This window comes from Ascaphus truei, chromosome 16 (genome assembly GCF_040206685.1).
Source record: "Ascaphus truei isolate aAscTru1 chromosome 16, aAscTru1.hap1, whole genome shotgun sequence".
Taxonomy (NCBI): domain Eukaryota; kingdom Metazoa; phylum Chordata; class Amphibia; order Anura; family Ascaphidae; genus Ascaphus; species Ascaphus truei.
Genome location: NC_134498.1, coordinates 31774197 through 31787904, shown reverse-complemented (window position 1 = coordinate 31787904; position 13708 = coordinate 31774197). Strand labels below are relative to the sequence as shown.

Genomic DNA, 13708 nt, shown 5'->3' with positions numbered 1-13708 from the left:
CAACTTCTGCATCCCGCTGACAGGCCTCTGGTTGCTTTTGCCACTGGGCCCCGGCTCTCCCCAGCTGCTGCCTCTTTGCATACTGGGCCTCTCTCTCACGCCAGAAGATGAGCCTGCCGTCCGGATGCACATAGCTTCCGGCGCACTGGCAGGAGAGAGAGGCCCGGCATGGGAAGAGGCAGCAGCTGGGAAGAGCCGGGACACGGCAACGGGAGCAACCAGAGGCCCGACCCAGCTGCTGGGCCTCTGGTTGCCGCTGCCAGGCCCCAGCTCTCCTCAACTGCTGCCTCCTCTTCCCATGATATCCTCTCTCTCTCCAATATCTCTGCGTGTTATTATATTTCTTTGCGTATTATTATATTTCTTTGCTTGTTATTATATCACTCTGCACGTTATTATATGCATGTTATTATATTGCCCTGTGTTATTATATCATTCTGCGTGTTATTATATCTCTGTTATTATATCGCTCTGCGTGTTATTATATCTCTGCGTGTTATTATATCTCTCTGCGTGTTATTATATTTCTTTGCGTGTTATTATATTTCTTTGCGTGTTATTATATCACTCTGCACGTTATTATATGCATGTTATTATATTGCCCTGTGTGTTATTATATCACTCTGCACATTATTATATGCATGTTATTATATTGCCCTGTGTGTTATTATATCTCTGCATGTTATTATATCTCTGCATGTTATTATATATCTCTGCATGTTATTATATTTCTCTGCGTGTTATTATATTTCTCTGCGTGTTATTATATCTCTCTGCATGTTATTATATCACTTTGCATGTTATTATATATCTCTGCGTGTTATTATATCACTCTGCATGTTATTATATCACTTTGCATGTTGTTATATATCTCTGCGTGTTATTATATATCTCTGCATGTTATATCTCTCTGTGTTATTATACCTCTGCATGTTATTATATCTCTGCATGGTTTTATATTTCCCTGCGTGTTATTATATCTCTCTGCATGTTATTATATATTCTGCTTTTTTAACATCTCTCTGTGTATTAGTATATTGCTCTACATGTTATTATATCGCTCTGCATGTTATTTGATTGCTCTGCATGTTATTATATCACTGTGCATGCTATTATATCACTGCATGTTAATATTTCTGCATGTTATTATATCACTCTGCATGTTATTATAAGTCTCTGCGTGTTATTATATGAATCCACGTGTTATTATACTGCTCTGCATGTTATTATATCGCATTGAATGTTATTACGTTATATCACTCTGTGTGTTATTATAACTCTATTCATGCTATTATATATCTCTGCATGTTATTTTATCCCTGCATGTTATTATATCTCTCTGCATGTTATTACATCGCTCTGCATGTTATTATATTGCTATGCATGTTCTGTGTGTTTTTATATCTTCCTGCATATTATTATATCACTTTACATGTTATCTCTCTGAATGTTACTACATATATCTCTCTACGTGTTATTTTATTACTCTGCACGTTATTATATCTCTGCACGTTATTATATTTTTCTGTGTGTTATTATATTTTTCTGCGTGTTATTATATTTTTTTGCGTGTTATTATATCTCTGCGTGTTATTATATCTCTCTGTGTGTTGTTATATTTTTCTGTGTTTTATTATATATCTCTCTGCGTGTTATTATATTGCTTTGCAATGGGTTGCAGGCCCCTATGGCAGCAAAAGTGTTAAATACAGTCTGTAGTTCGTCAAATGGCTAAAAAGCCACCTGTGTCACCGTCTATTTCTAGCAGGACACTCTTGTTGGGATAAGAGTGCGTGACAGCTGTCATATGTGACATTTGCTAAGTGTTTAATGACCCCTGTTACTGCACAAAGATAATACACTGTGTTTTGAACAGCTACATACAGTATATCAGGAGGATGGATTTGATTGGAGAGAGGGGAAGCTGGAACAGGATTTATAATACCGGTATATAAGACTTTTCTCATGTTTGCAGGTTTCTAGTAGGTAGTGGTGTATATTTTAGAGGTTCAGGCCCATGTAGAAGCTAAGGACCTAATGACGGATACATGTTTAATGGGCTAAAGGGTCAGTCCCATGTAGGAGCAAAGTGACCTAATCACAGTGAGTCAACTGCTGCTGGCCCCTTAAAACTTGCTCTGCTTGTTTACTGGCAGCTGAATAAAGTTTTTCCCGCGTTAGTTGCTAGGATACGGATTCGATTATGGCGTGGGAGGATGCTGAGCGAGGATCAGACACAGTGAGAGAGATGCAATGCATCAGATTGTAGCATAGAGAGAGCGGAATATAATGTATTCTGAACCCCCCACCCCCCGCAGGGTGACATAGTGACACAGACAGAGGGCAGCTATGTGACATGGAGTATGTCCCTCCCCCCCAGGGTGAAACAGTGACACAGACAGAGGGCAGCTATGTGACATGGAGTCTGTCCCTCCCCCCCAGGGTGACACAGTGACACAGACAGGGGAGCTATGTGACATGGAGTCAGTCCCCCCCCCGCAGGGTGACACAAACATGAAGGAGTTATGTGACATGAAGTCTGTCCCTCCTCCTGCAGGGTGACACAGTGACTCAGACTGAAGGGAGATATGGGACATGGCGTCTGTCCCGCCCCCCGCAGGGTGACACTGAGACACAAACAGAGGGGAGGTATGGGACATGGAGTCTGCCCCTCCCCCCACAGGGTGACACAGTGACCCCAACAGAAGGGACTTTCCGAATGATGAAGTTTAAAGTGGGTGACACCGCGTCCAGTCACCTCATCGCCCAAATTAGTCCCAATCCAGTGAATGGGTTCATAAGAGGCCTTCCCTTTCACCCAGATAAAAACGTCCCGGAGGAATTAGAAACGGATTATCACATCCACGTAAATGAGGCAATTAATTAACGAGGTGCCATTAACGAGCTGTAATGAGGCACTGTGATGTGTTGTAGCAGCTTTGAAAGTGTGTGTTGTCTTCAGTGAGAAGTTGTTTAATAACCGTTGCTTACAAGAGGTAGGCAAAGACTTCATTGGTATATATATATATATATATATATATATATAATCATTAGCGTTTATTTGTAAAGAGCCGCAGTGCGGTACAATGTGGGTACAGAGTTATGTACGTTACTTAAACAGAATGACATACCAAATAAGTTAATGAGGGGCCGGCCCCTGAGAGCTTACAATCTAGAAGAGAGATTATATATATATATATATATATATATATATATATATATATATATAAAATAGATAGAGCCAGTCAGCACACTAATACAAAGCATAGGCAGATGCTAGTCCCATAGAGATAAACAGCATAGTTACCAGTCCGTGAACTAATAAAGGAGACAGCATACAGCAAGGGGTAGTCCAAAAAAATACATCTTTTTTTGGACTACCCCTTGCTGTATGCTGTCTCCTTTATTAGTTGACACACACACACACACACACACACACACACACACACACACACACACACACACACACACACACACACACACACACACACACACACACACACACACACACACACTGATATATTATATTGATCACCCTACATTACATATAAATCGAGGTCTGTCTGAGCCTGTTTCTGCCTGCACAAGGGGGTCATGTTTTAACCATTTGCACAGCGAGGGCAGCGAGGCGGATCTCCATTCTCCAGGAAAACGCTACGTGATGCTGAGGAAGGAAACGTAGGGAGGGAGAAACAATAGTTGGGGAGAAATGCTTAGCACCACAGCAAGTTCCTGCTCTCTTCCTCTCCCCGCCCCCCCCCCCCCTCCTGCTTTCTCTGTGTTGCGGGACTCAAATATTCCTGCAGACGTAACACAAAGGGGTATCATTTGGGACACACAAAGGGGTATCATTTGGGACACACAAAGGGGTATCATTTGGGACACACAAAGTACACGCGGAGAAGAGACTTTTGCTATCTCCAGGACATTAGGACCACTCATAGTATAGTGAGTGTGACCATTAACAGGACGTAATAAAACAGGATACAGTACAGCCAAAATACTTAGGTGCGTGCTGTAGTGTACTGTAGCAGTGTGCTATAGGGAGTTGTCTACACACATATATATATATATATATATATATATATATATATATATATATATATATATATATATATACACACACACATAAATACACTAAGCTGGGGCAAAGTGGGACTTTTCGTTTAAACAGCTGCTTTGATGGGAAGGACCCTCCTTTTCGGAGACCTGGCTCCTTGTTTGGACGGCAGAAGCAGTTGGAAGGATTATCGTTGGACTGGAAGCTGGGAGGGGGGGATCGTCTTGCCTCCTGTGGAATAGATTTGGGGACGGTGTTTGAATTGATAAAGGGGTCCCCGGGATGGATAGGTCTCTGCTGGGTCTGTCACGTGGCAAAGGTAAGAAGACATCTCAATTATTTCCTTCAGTGCTGGGGCTGGCTGCCCAGGGGTTACATAAAACCTTATTATATACAGAATCATGTTCTTCTAATACATAATTCTGTATGCTATACATGCGTATGTGTGTGTGTGTGTGTGTATATATATATATATATATATATATATATATATATATATATATGTATATATATATATATATATGTGTGTGTGTGTGTGTGTGTATTTTTGTGGGTGTATATAGACGTGTGTATAAATATATATATATGTATATATATACACACACACATTTCTGTGTGTGTATGTGTCTCTGTGTGAGTATATATTTGTTTGACAATATACTGCGTGTGTGTGTGTGTGTGTGTGTACAGTATATATACAGGGCTTGTCAAATCACACAAAAATCTACTCACCGAACACAAAAATCTACTCGCCAGCTAGCCCCGCCCGCAGCCCCACTTTTAAAAAAAGAAATGGAATAAATTCCTTGTAAGAACTCATTTTTGTCTCTCCAAGCGCTGAGCGTTGCGCGTGCATGGACGTCCTCATTTGCTTTCATTACATTGAACGCGCCAAGCGCACAGTGCGCTCAGCCTTAGGCTGCGGCCAGGTAGGGAACGGGTGTGCTGCGCCCTGCTCAGCCGGGCAATTCGTGGGGGCGGCTAGGCGCGCGCTCGCCTGGGGGCGTTGCCACGACGTCACGGAGCTGGTTCGCCCTCATTGGGCAAACTGCTCACGTGACGCGCTTGCGAGCAGCAAAATCAAATTTGCTTGCTCTAAGCGCGGAGCGGGTGCAGGCGCTTGCTCACGCTGGCCACACACACTGCCGCAATGTGTATCATCGCGCCCAGCGTGAGCACGCCCGCCCGCTCAGCGCCACCTTGGCTGAGGCCTTAGAATCAGGGAGGTGTGGTTGGTGTATGTGGGAGATGATTCTTGATTAATGGGAAACTACTGTGCTTATTCACATTGACAAAATACAGACAGGTTTGCGAATATAAGTGATTGTTAACAATCCCCAGAGAAGATTAAAGTGTTACTGTCAGCAAATACAGAGTGCAGGCGTTCCCTACCTGTCTTCTGAGTTAGGGGGGATTCCGAGGTCTCCAGTTTGGAGCTTTCTAGTCAGATCTGGAACAAAGCAGGTTAGAAATTGTTTTAAAGCTAAGGAGATTTACAAAACTTAAAACTGGGACACATAAAAAAAAATTTTTGTATTGTATTGTATGTCTTTATTTATATAGCGCCATTAATGTACATAGCGCTTCACAGTAGTAATACATGTGATAATCGAACAAATAACAGATAATATAAATAACAGATCATGGGAATAAGTGCTTTAGACATAAACATAACATTAAGGAAGAGGAGTCCCTGCCCCGAGGAGCTTACAATCTAATTGGTAGGTAGGGAGAACGTACAGAGACAGTAGGAGGGAGTTCTGGTAAGTGCGTCTGCAGGGGGCCAAGCATTGTGTATCATGTGTTCAGAATATCCACAGTGCTATTCATATGCTTCTTTAAGCAAGTGTGTCTTAAGTTGGGTCTTAAAGGTGGATAGAGAGGGTGCTAGTCGGGTACTGAGGGGAAGGGCATTCCAGAGGTGTGGGGCAGTCAGTGAAAAAGGTTTAAGGCGGGAGAGGGCTTTAGATAAAAAGGGGGTAGAACGAAGACATCCTTGAGCAGAACGCAAGAGTCGGGATGGTGCATAACGAGAAATTAGGGCTGAGATGTAAGGAGGGGCAGAAGAGTGTAAAGCTTTAAAAGTGAGAAGAATGGAGTGTGAGATGCGGGATTTGATTGGAAGCCAGGAGAGGGATTTCAGCAGGGGACACGCTGAGACAGATTTAGGAAAGAGTAGAGTGATTCTGGCCGCAGCATTTAGGATAGATTGTAGGGGGAGACAGGTGAGAGGCAGGAAGGCCGGACAGCAGGAGGTTACAGTAATCAAGACGGGAGAGAATGAGGGCCTGAGTCAGAGTTTTAGCAGTCGAGCAACAGAGGAAAGGGCGTATCTTTGTTATATTGCGGAGGAAAAAGCGACAAGTTTTAGAAATGTTTTGAATGTGAGGGGCGAATGTGAGAGAGGAGTCGAGTGTGACCCCTAGGCAGCGTGCTTGGGCTACTGGGTGAATGATCGTAGTTCCAACAGTAATACAAATGACATCACCAATTGCGCCCCTCCCCTTTCTGTCTCTCTGCCCCCCCCTACACACACACACACACACACACACTATCTCCCCCCATTCTTTCTCCCCCCCATTTCCTTCATTCTCTCTCCCCACTTTCCTCCATTCTCTCTCCCCACTTCCCTCCCCCATCCCTCCATTCTCTCACCGCTCATCCAATACTGTCTCTCTCTCCTCCATTCTGTCTGTGTCCCCCCTGCCCCCCAATTCTCTGTGTCTGTCTCTAACCTCACTTTATGTGTGTTTGTGACTCTCTCCCCATTCTGTGTCAGTCACTCTCTCTCCCCATTCTGTGTCAGTCTCTCTCTCCCCATTCTGTGTCTGTCACACTCTCCATTCTGTGTCTGTCTCCCCATTCTGTGTGTCAGTCTCCCTCCGCATTCTGTATGTCTCTCTCTCCCCCCATTCTGTCTCTCTCTCCCCATTCTCTGTGTCCCTCTCCCCATTTTCTGTGTCCCTCTCCCCATTCTCTGTGTCCCTCTCCCCATTCTCTGTCCCTCTCCCCATTCTGTGTCTCTCTCCCCCCATTCTCCGTGTCTCTCTCCCCCATTCTCCGTGTCTCTCTCCCCCATTCTCCGTGTCTCTCTCCCCCATTCTCTGTCTCTCTCCCATCATTGTCTATGTCCCTCACCCCATTCTCTGTCTCTCTCTCCCCCCATTATGTCCCTCTCCCCCATTCTCTGTGTCCCTCTCCCCCCATTCTCTGTGTCCCTCTCCCCCCATTCTCTGTGTCCCTCTCCCCCCATTCTCTGTGTCCCTCTCCCCCATTCCCTGTGTCCCTCTCTCCCCATTCTCTGTTTCTCTCCCCCATTCTCTGTCTCTCTCCCCCATTCTCTGTCTCTCTCCCACCATTGTCTATGTCCCTCACCCCATTCTCTGTCTCTCTCTCCCCCCATTCTCTGTGTCCCTCTCCCCCCATTCTCTGTGTCCCTCTCCCCCCATTCTCTGTGTCTCTCCCACCATTCTCTGTCTCTCACCCCATTCTCTGTGTTCTCTCTCTCCCCATTCTCTGTGTTCTCTCTCTCCCCATTCTCTGTGTCTCTCTCTCCCCATTCTCTGTGTCTCTCTCTCCCCATTCTCTGTGCCTGTCTCGCTCTTTCCCTCCCCATTCTGTGTGTCTGTCTCTCTCCCCATTCTGTCTGTCACTGTCTCAATTCTGTGTGTGTGTGTCTCTCTCTCTCTCTCCATTCTCTGTGTCTCTCTCTCTCTCTCCATTCTGTGTGTGTGTCTCTCTCTCTCTCTCTGCATTCTGTGTGTCTCTCTCTCTCTCTCCATTCTGTGTGTGTCTCTCTCTCTCTCTCTCTCTCTCCATTCTGTGTGCCTGTGTCTCTCTCCCCATTCTGTCTGTCACTCTCTCCATTCTGTGTGTCTGTCTCTCTCACCATTCTCTGTCTCTCTCTCTCCCATTCTCTGTCACTCTCTCCTCATTCTAGACCCTACCTGTCACTGTGGAGCGGGGGTGGGGCGGACATCTTGGCCCTGGCAGTAGACACTGGAAGTTCTCAATGAGTTCCGGGTCTTACTGCTGGGGCTCCTCTGCAGCTAACACCGTCCCCACCCTCTGCAGCTAACCCCGCCCCCACCCTCTGCAGCTAACCCCGTCCCCACCCTCTGCAGCTAACCCCGCCCCCACCCTCTGCAGCTAACCCCGCCCCCACCCTCTGCAGCTAACCCCGCCACCCCCCTCTGCAGCTAACCCCGCCCCCACCCTCTGCAGCTAACCCCGCCCCCACCCTCTGCAGCTAACCCCGCCCCCACCCTCTGCAGCTAACCCCGCCCCCACCCTCTGCAGCTAACCCCGCCCCCACCCTCTGCAGCTAACCCCGCCCCCACCCTCTGCAGCTAACCCCGCCCCCACCCTCTGCAGCTAACCCCGCCCCCACCCTCTGCAGCTAACCCCGCCCCCACCCTCTGCAGCTAACCCCGCCCCCACCCTCTGCAGCTAACCCCGCCCCCACCCTCTGCAGCTAACCCCGCCCCCACCCTCTGCAGCTAACCGCGCCCCTGCCCTCTGCAGCTCAGACCCTGCCCCCACCCTCTCCAGCTAACCCCCCCACCCTCTGCAGCTAACCCCCCCTGCCCTCTGCAGCTCAGACCCCGTCCCCACCCTCTGCAGCTAACAACGCCTCCACCCTCTGCTGCTAAAACCGCCCCTGCCCTCTGCAGCTAACCACGCACCCACCCTCTGCATCTAACCCCACCCTCTGTGTGTCGCTCTCTCCCCCCATGCTGTGTGTCTTTCGCCAGGCACTGACTCCTCCCCCACCCTGCCTGCAGCCAGGCACTGACTCCTCCCCCACCCTGCCTGCAGCCAGGCACTGACTCCTCCCCCACCCTGCCTGCAGCCAGGCACTGACTCCTCCCCAACCCTGCCTTCAGCCAGGCACTGACTCCTCCCCCACCCTGCCTTCAGCCAGGCACTGACTCCTCCCCCACCCTGCCTTCAGCTAACCCCGCCCCCACCCTCTGCAGCTAACCCCACCCTCTGCAGCTAACCCCACCCCCACCCTCTGCAGCTGCAGCCAGACCCGGCCTCCACTCTCCTCCTGCTCTCTGCTGAGAGGTAAGGTGGGAGGGGGGGCATGGGAGGTAAGAGGGGGCCATGGGAGGCATGGGAGGTAAGGGGGGAGGCATGGGAGGTAAGAGGGGGCCATGGGAGGCATGGGAGGTAAGGGGGGAGGCATGGGAGGTAAGGGGGGGGGGCATGGGAGGTAAGGGGGGGGGCATGGGAAGTAAGGGGGGGTCATGGGAGGTAAGGGGGGGGGGCTTGGCAGGTAAGGGGGAGGCATGGGAAGTAAGGGGGGGCATCAGAGCTAAGGGCGGGCATGGGAGGTAAGTGGAAGGCATTGGAGGTAAGGGGGGGGCACAATTGAGGCACTACTTACTTGCTCAGAGCAGGATCGAAAAGGAAGGGTGGGCTTCACTGCGCAAGCTCATATAGAGCCTTGCTGCGCGCCCCAAAAAAGTCCTGGCAGCGTGCCAACGCACGTCAGACCAATCAGGTAGGGTTTTTTTGTTTTTCTCCTAGCGCGAGCAGGGGAATTGAAAGAGAACCGCATGCGCTGCTTGGGCGGCCATGACGGATCGCCAGCTGGCAAAATCCTGTCGCCCGTTGCGACCGGGCGACTAGATTTGTCGAGGGCGATAATGGGCCTTTCACCATTATCGCCCAGCATACAGTGCTTCCACTGCAGCAAGGGATTCTGGGAAATGACATGCAAATGAGCACACAGTGCCACCTTTTGCTTCAAATCAATTTTGACATGGACCCCTATAAGCTTATGCTTGCTGCATTGCACAGCTTATCAGCACAGCTTGGGTTAGGCTGCAGAGCCAGTAAACCTACCCACAGACAGCTGTTTCAACCTTTTGGGTCTCTTCAGTGTGAGGCTGGTTATACTGGCTTTGTAATGTATCCACCACACATTAGTTAAAAAAAGTGACAAAAAAAACTCCACCGTAAAGCATATAGCAAATGGAAATATTACTGTATGCTCATCTGCATGTCTTAGACAGTTCTGCAACCCCGCCTTTCACCATTATCACCCAGCACACAGCACTTCCACTGCAGCAAGGGATTCTGGGGATTGTGTGTGTGTGTGTGTGTGTGTGTGTGTATGTTTGTGTGGACCTTCTGAGTGTGTGTGTGTGTGTGTGTACGTATATATATATATATTTTTTTTTCTTCTAATAATGTTACAATCATTTTACATTATTCTATATAGCTTTTATGTTATTATTATTATTATTATTATTATTATTATTATATTAACATGATCACATCCTGAGCCATCTGCAAGTTCTGAAACAAAGTCTAGTCTTTTTTTTAAAGTTTACCTGAATCAGAGGGTCCTCCAAGCACTGGAGACCCCCCTGTTACCGATTGCCAAGTAAAGGACACAAAATGGCCACGGGGTCAGAGTTTGCTCAGGTAGCCAATGGAAAGTTGCAGTGTAATTGGGAGATGGGGCGCGGGGAAATGGTGCAAGGGAGCAGGGAGACAGGGCGCGGAGTGACGTGATGTGGGGTGACGTGACGCGGGGAGATGGGGCGCAGGGGGATGGGAAGCGGGTAGATGTGACACGGGGAGACGTGACGCGGGGAGCAGGGAGACGGGTCGCGGAGAGACTGGGTGTGGGGAGACGGGATATGGGGAGACGGGATATGGGGTACGTGACGCGGGGTGACGGGGAGCAGGGAGACGGGACGCAGGGAGACGGGACGCAGGGAGCAGGGAGACGGGGCGCGTAGAGACTGGGTGTGGGGAGACGGGATATGGGGAGACGTGACGCGGGGTGACGGGGAGCAGGGAGACGGGACGCGGGGAGACATGACGCAGGTAGACGGGGCACGGGGAGATGATGTGACTCGGGGAGACACAGAACCTTCAGCTCTCGACAAATGATGTAGATACAATAAACAAACTAGATGGCGCTCAATATATTTTCAACTAAACATAGTGCAAGTGAATACTAATAATGTGTAAACAAAAGACCAGAAGAAAAAATAAAATGCAAAATGAAATCACATGCAAATAAAAAGGAACAGATAAACACTCAAACCCTTAGAAGGACTGTTTCAAGGTCCACACGAACAAGGACAAAGAAGAACCAGGGGAGCGTTGGTACCTTAAAAAGAAATAAAATACATAGTGCAACACTGTAGCAATATGAAACAAATGGAGCTCCCAAAAGAGCACCTCTATAGCTGAAAAATAACAGACTAGAGGGCCACAGATGGAGGCTATATGGAGGAGGTGTAATCTCTAAAGAAAGAGAAACACACGGAGCCAAGGTAAAATCACACAATTTATCCAAAAACAATAAAAGTGGAGGCTTTACAGGATCCCAATGGGATAACAGCATAGAACGTTGGTGATCAAAACATCACATCACACCGTCTTTGCTGCTTCAAGCCGCCATGGTGCATCACTGCCTGGAGCCGACACGTCACTTCCGGTATTGCAGCCGATTTGAAGATGACGTCACGGGATTCCCAGCAGTCTCTCTCCCTCTCGATTGTAGGGTCACGCTCTACGCGTTTCGCCGTTCTAAATGACAATTTAGACAATCGAGAGGGAGAGAGACCTCTGGGAATCCCGTGACGTCATCTTCAAATCGGCTGCAATACCGGAAGTGACGTGTCGGCTGCAATACCGGAAGTGACGTGTCTACCCATGTATTTCTCTCCGATCGGTCTCACTAACTCTCCCCCCCCTCCCACCTTGCATGTATTTATCCCTTGAGTCTCACTCTTACTCCCTCTTTTCCTCACTCACTCCCGTCCCCCTCTCTTCTCTCACTCGCCCCTACCTTCCGTCAATTACCCCACTCTCACTCAATCCACCCTACAAAAAACCCCACCCCCAGGGGGATGGGGGGTCTGTGGTCCGTAGGAGGAACCCCTGAGACTGCTTCACGGAGCCCTGGTTGGGAATCACTGCCATAGAAGTACACAGTATCACAGCTGTAATGGTGGGATCTCATTTAACTAGGAGTCTTAGGATTATAATATTATCAGTGTATATAACAGTATATCACTTTTCTGAACCATTATCCATTAAACACATCACTATCATTAGGTCACTTTGCTCCTACATGGGACTGACGATTTACCCATTAAATATGTCACTGTCGGGTCACTTTTCTCCTACAAGGGACAGACTCTTTACCTATTAAACATGTCGCTGTCATTAGGTCACTTTGCTCCTACATGGGATTGACCCTTTAACCCATTAAACACGTAGGTCACCATGCTCCTACATAGGACTGACCCTTTAAATGACAGTGACACATGGCACAGATATATCATTAACTCTGAGTAGTCCCCTAACACAAAAATGTCACAATACTAGAATGCTAAAAAGGTTGGAGGAGATTTTAAACTAGGATGGAGGGGGGAGGAGAATTAAACAGATAACGTACTAAATAGAATAGATGAGGAAACAAGGGGTCATGGAGGTAGAATGGGGGCAACTGCGAGTTTGACAAGCAGTGAGACACCCATAGTAAATACAGATAATACTAGAAAACTTCTAAAGACTAAACCAAGTGGACGCAGAAAGGAAGGAGCAGATAATTGTACAGGCTGAAAAAAACCTGAAATGTATGCTTGCTAATGCAAGAAGCCAGACATATAAAATGGGGGAGCTTGAATTAATAGCTGCAAGGGAGCAATATGATATCATAGGCATTACTGAAACATGGTGGGATGAAACTCATGACTGGGCAGTTATTTTAGAGGGTTATTCCCTTTTTCGGAAGGATCGAGCAACAAAAGGAAAAAGGTTTTTAGGGGTGCTTAAAGACAATTATATGACCCAAATTATTGAGCAACCAACCAATACTGGGTTTGGTAATATCAAACATGTATCAAAATATGAAAATATCAAAATATGTAGAAGTAATAGTAAATATTCAAGTCCTGGAATATTTGGGTTAACAGTGATCATAACATGGTCTCATTTGAAATAAATGATCAAAAAACAGATTACTTGGGTTCAACAAAGACCTTAAATTATAGAAAGGCAGATTTTAATAAACTGAGATCTAATCTATAAGTAATACATTGGGATGATGCTTTTGCGGGGGAAAATGTAGAAGATAAATGGGCAGTCTTTAAAAGATTGTTAAAAAAGCACACTTATCAGTGTAATAAGTATAAAAGACATACTGTAAGTCAAAACCAATGTGGCTAAATAAATAGGTTGGGGAGGAAATGGACAAGAAGAGGAAGGCGTTTAGATTCTTAACGTCAGAAGGGACAGAGGCATTGTATCAGAATTATAAGGAATGTAACAGAAATTGCAAAAGGGCAATCAAATTAGCAAAAATGGATAATTAAAAATGGATTGCAATAGAAAGTAAGATCAACCCTAAAAAGTTCATTAAGTACCTTAATAACAAAAAAATGAGAAAATAAAATATAGGACCCTTTCAGTGTGAGATGGGTAGGCAGATTATTGGAGATAATGGAAAAGCAGAGGTATTAAACACATTCTTTGCCTCTGTGTTTACCAGGAAAGAATCAAATTCAATTGTACTGCCGCAGGAGGAAGCCACAACCTCCATATTAATTAATTGGTTAACTCAGGAAGAAGTTCATAGGCAGCTTGAAAAAATTTAAGTAAATAAGGCACCTG

The 13708-nt window shown here is 46.9% G+C and overlaps 1 protein-coding gene and 1 long non-coding RNA gene across 5 annotated transcripts in view; one reads left to right on the top strand and one right to left on the bottom strand.

The window, feature by feature from the left end:
* The window catches only part of NHSL2 (NHS like 2), a 94550-nt gene that overhangs the window by 32033 nt on the left and 48809 nt on the right, over positions 1 to 13708 (top strand). Inside the window, exon 1 of one of the 4 annotated variants that reach the window (XM_075572975.1) lies at positions 4229 to 4379. The exons of the other annotated variants lie outside the window; for them this stretch is intronic. Coding sequence (XP_075429090.1) covers positions 4343 to 4379 — 37 coding nt within the window. The 5' untranslated portion in view covers positions 4229 to 4342. Of the gene's footprint in view, positions 1 to 4228; positions 4380 to 13708 lie in introns of those variants that run through there. 4 annotated transcript variants of the gene reach the window in all.
* The window catches only part of LOC142467366 (uncharacterized), a 73106-nt gene continuing 62782 nt past the window's right edge, over positions 3385 to 13708 (bottom strand). The window contains exons 4-5 of the long non-coding RNA XR_012788380.1: positions 5453 to 5510; positions 3385 to 3664 (exon numbers count right to left, since the gene is read on the bottom strand). This is a non-coding gene — a long non-coding RNA (uncharacterized LOC142467366). The remainder of the gene's footprint in view (positions 3665 to 5452; positions 5511 to 13708) is intronic.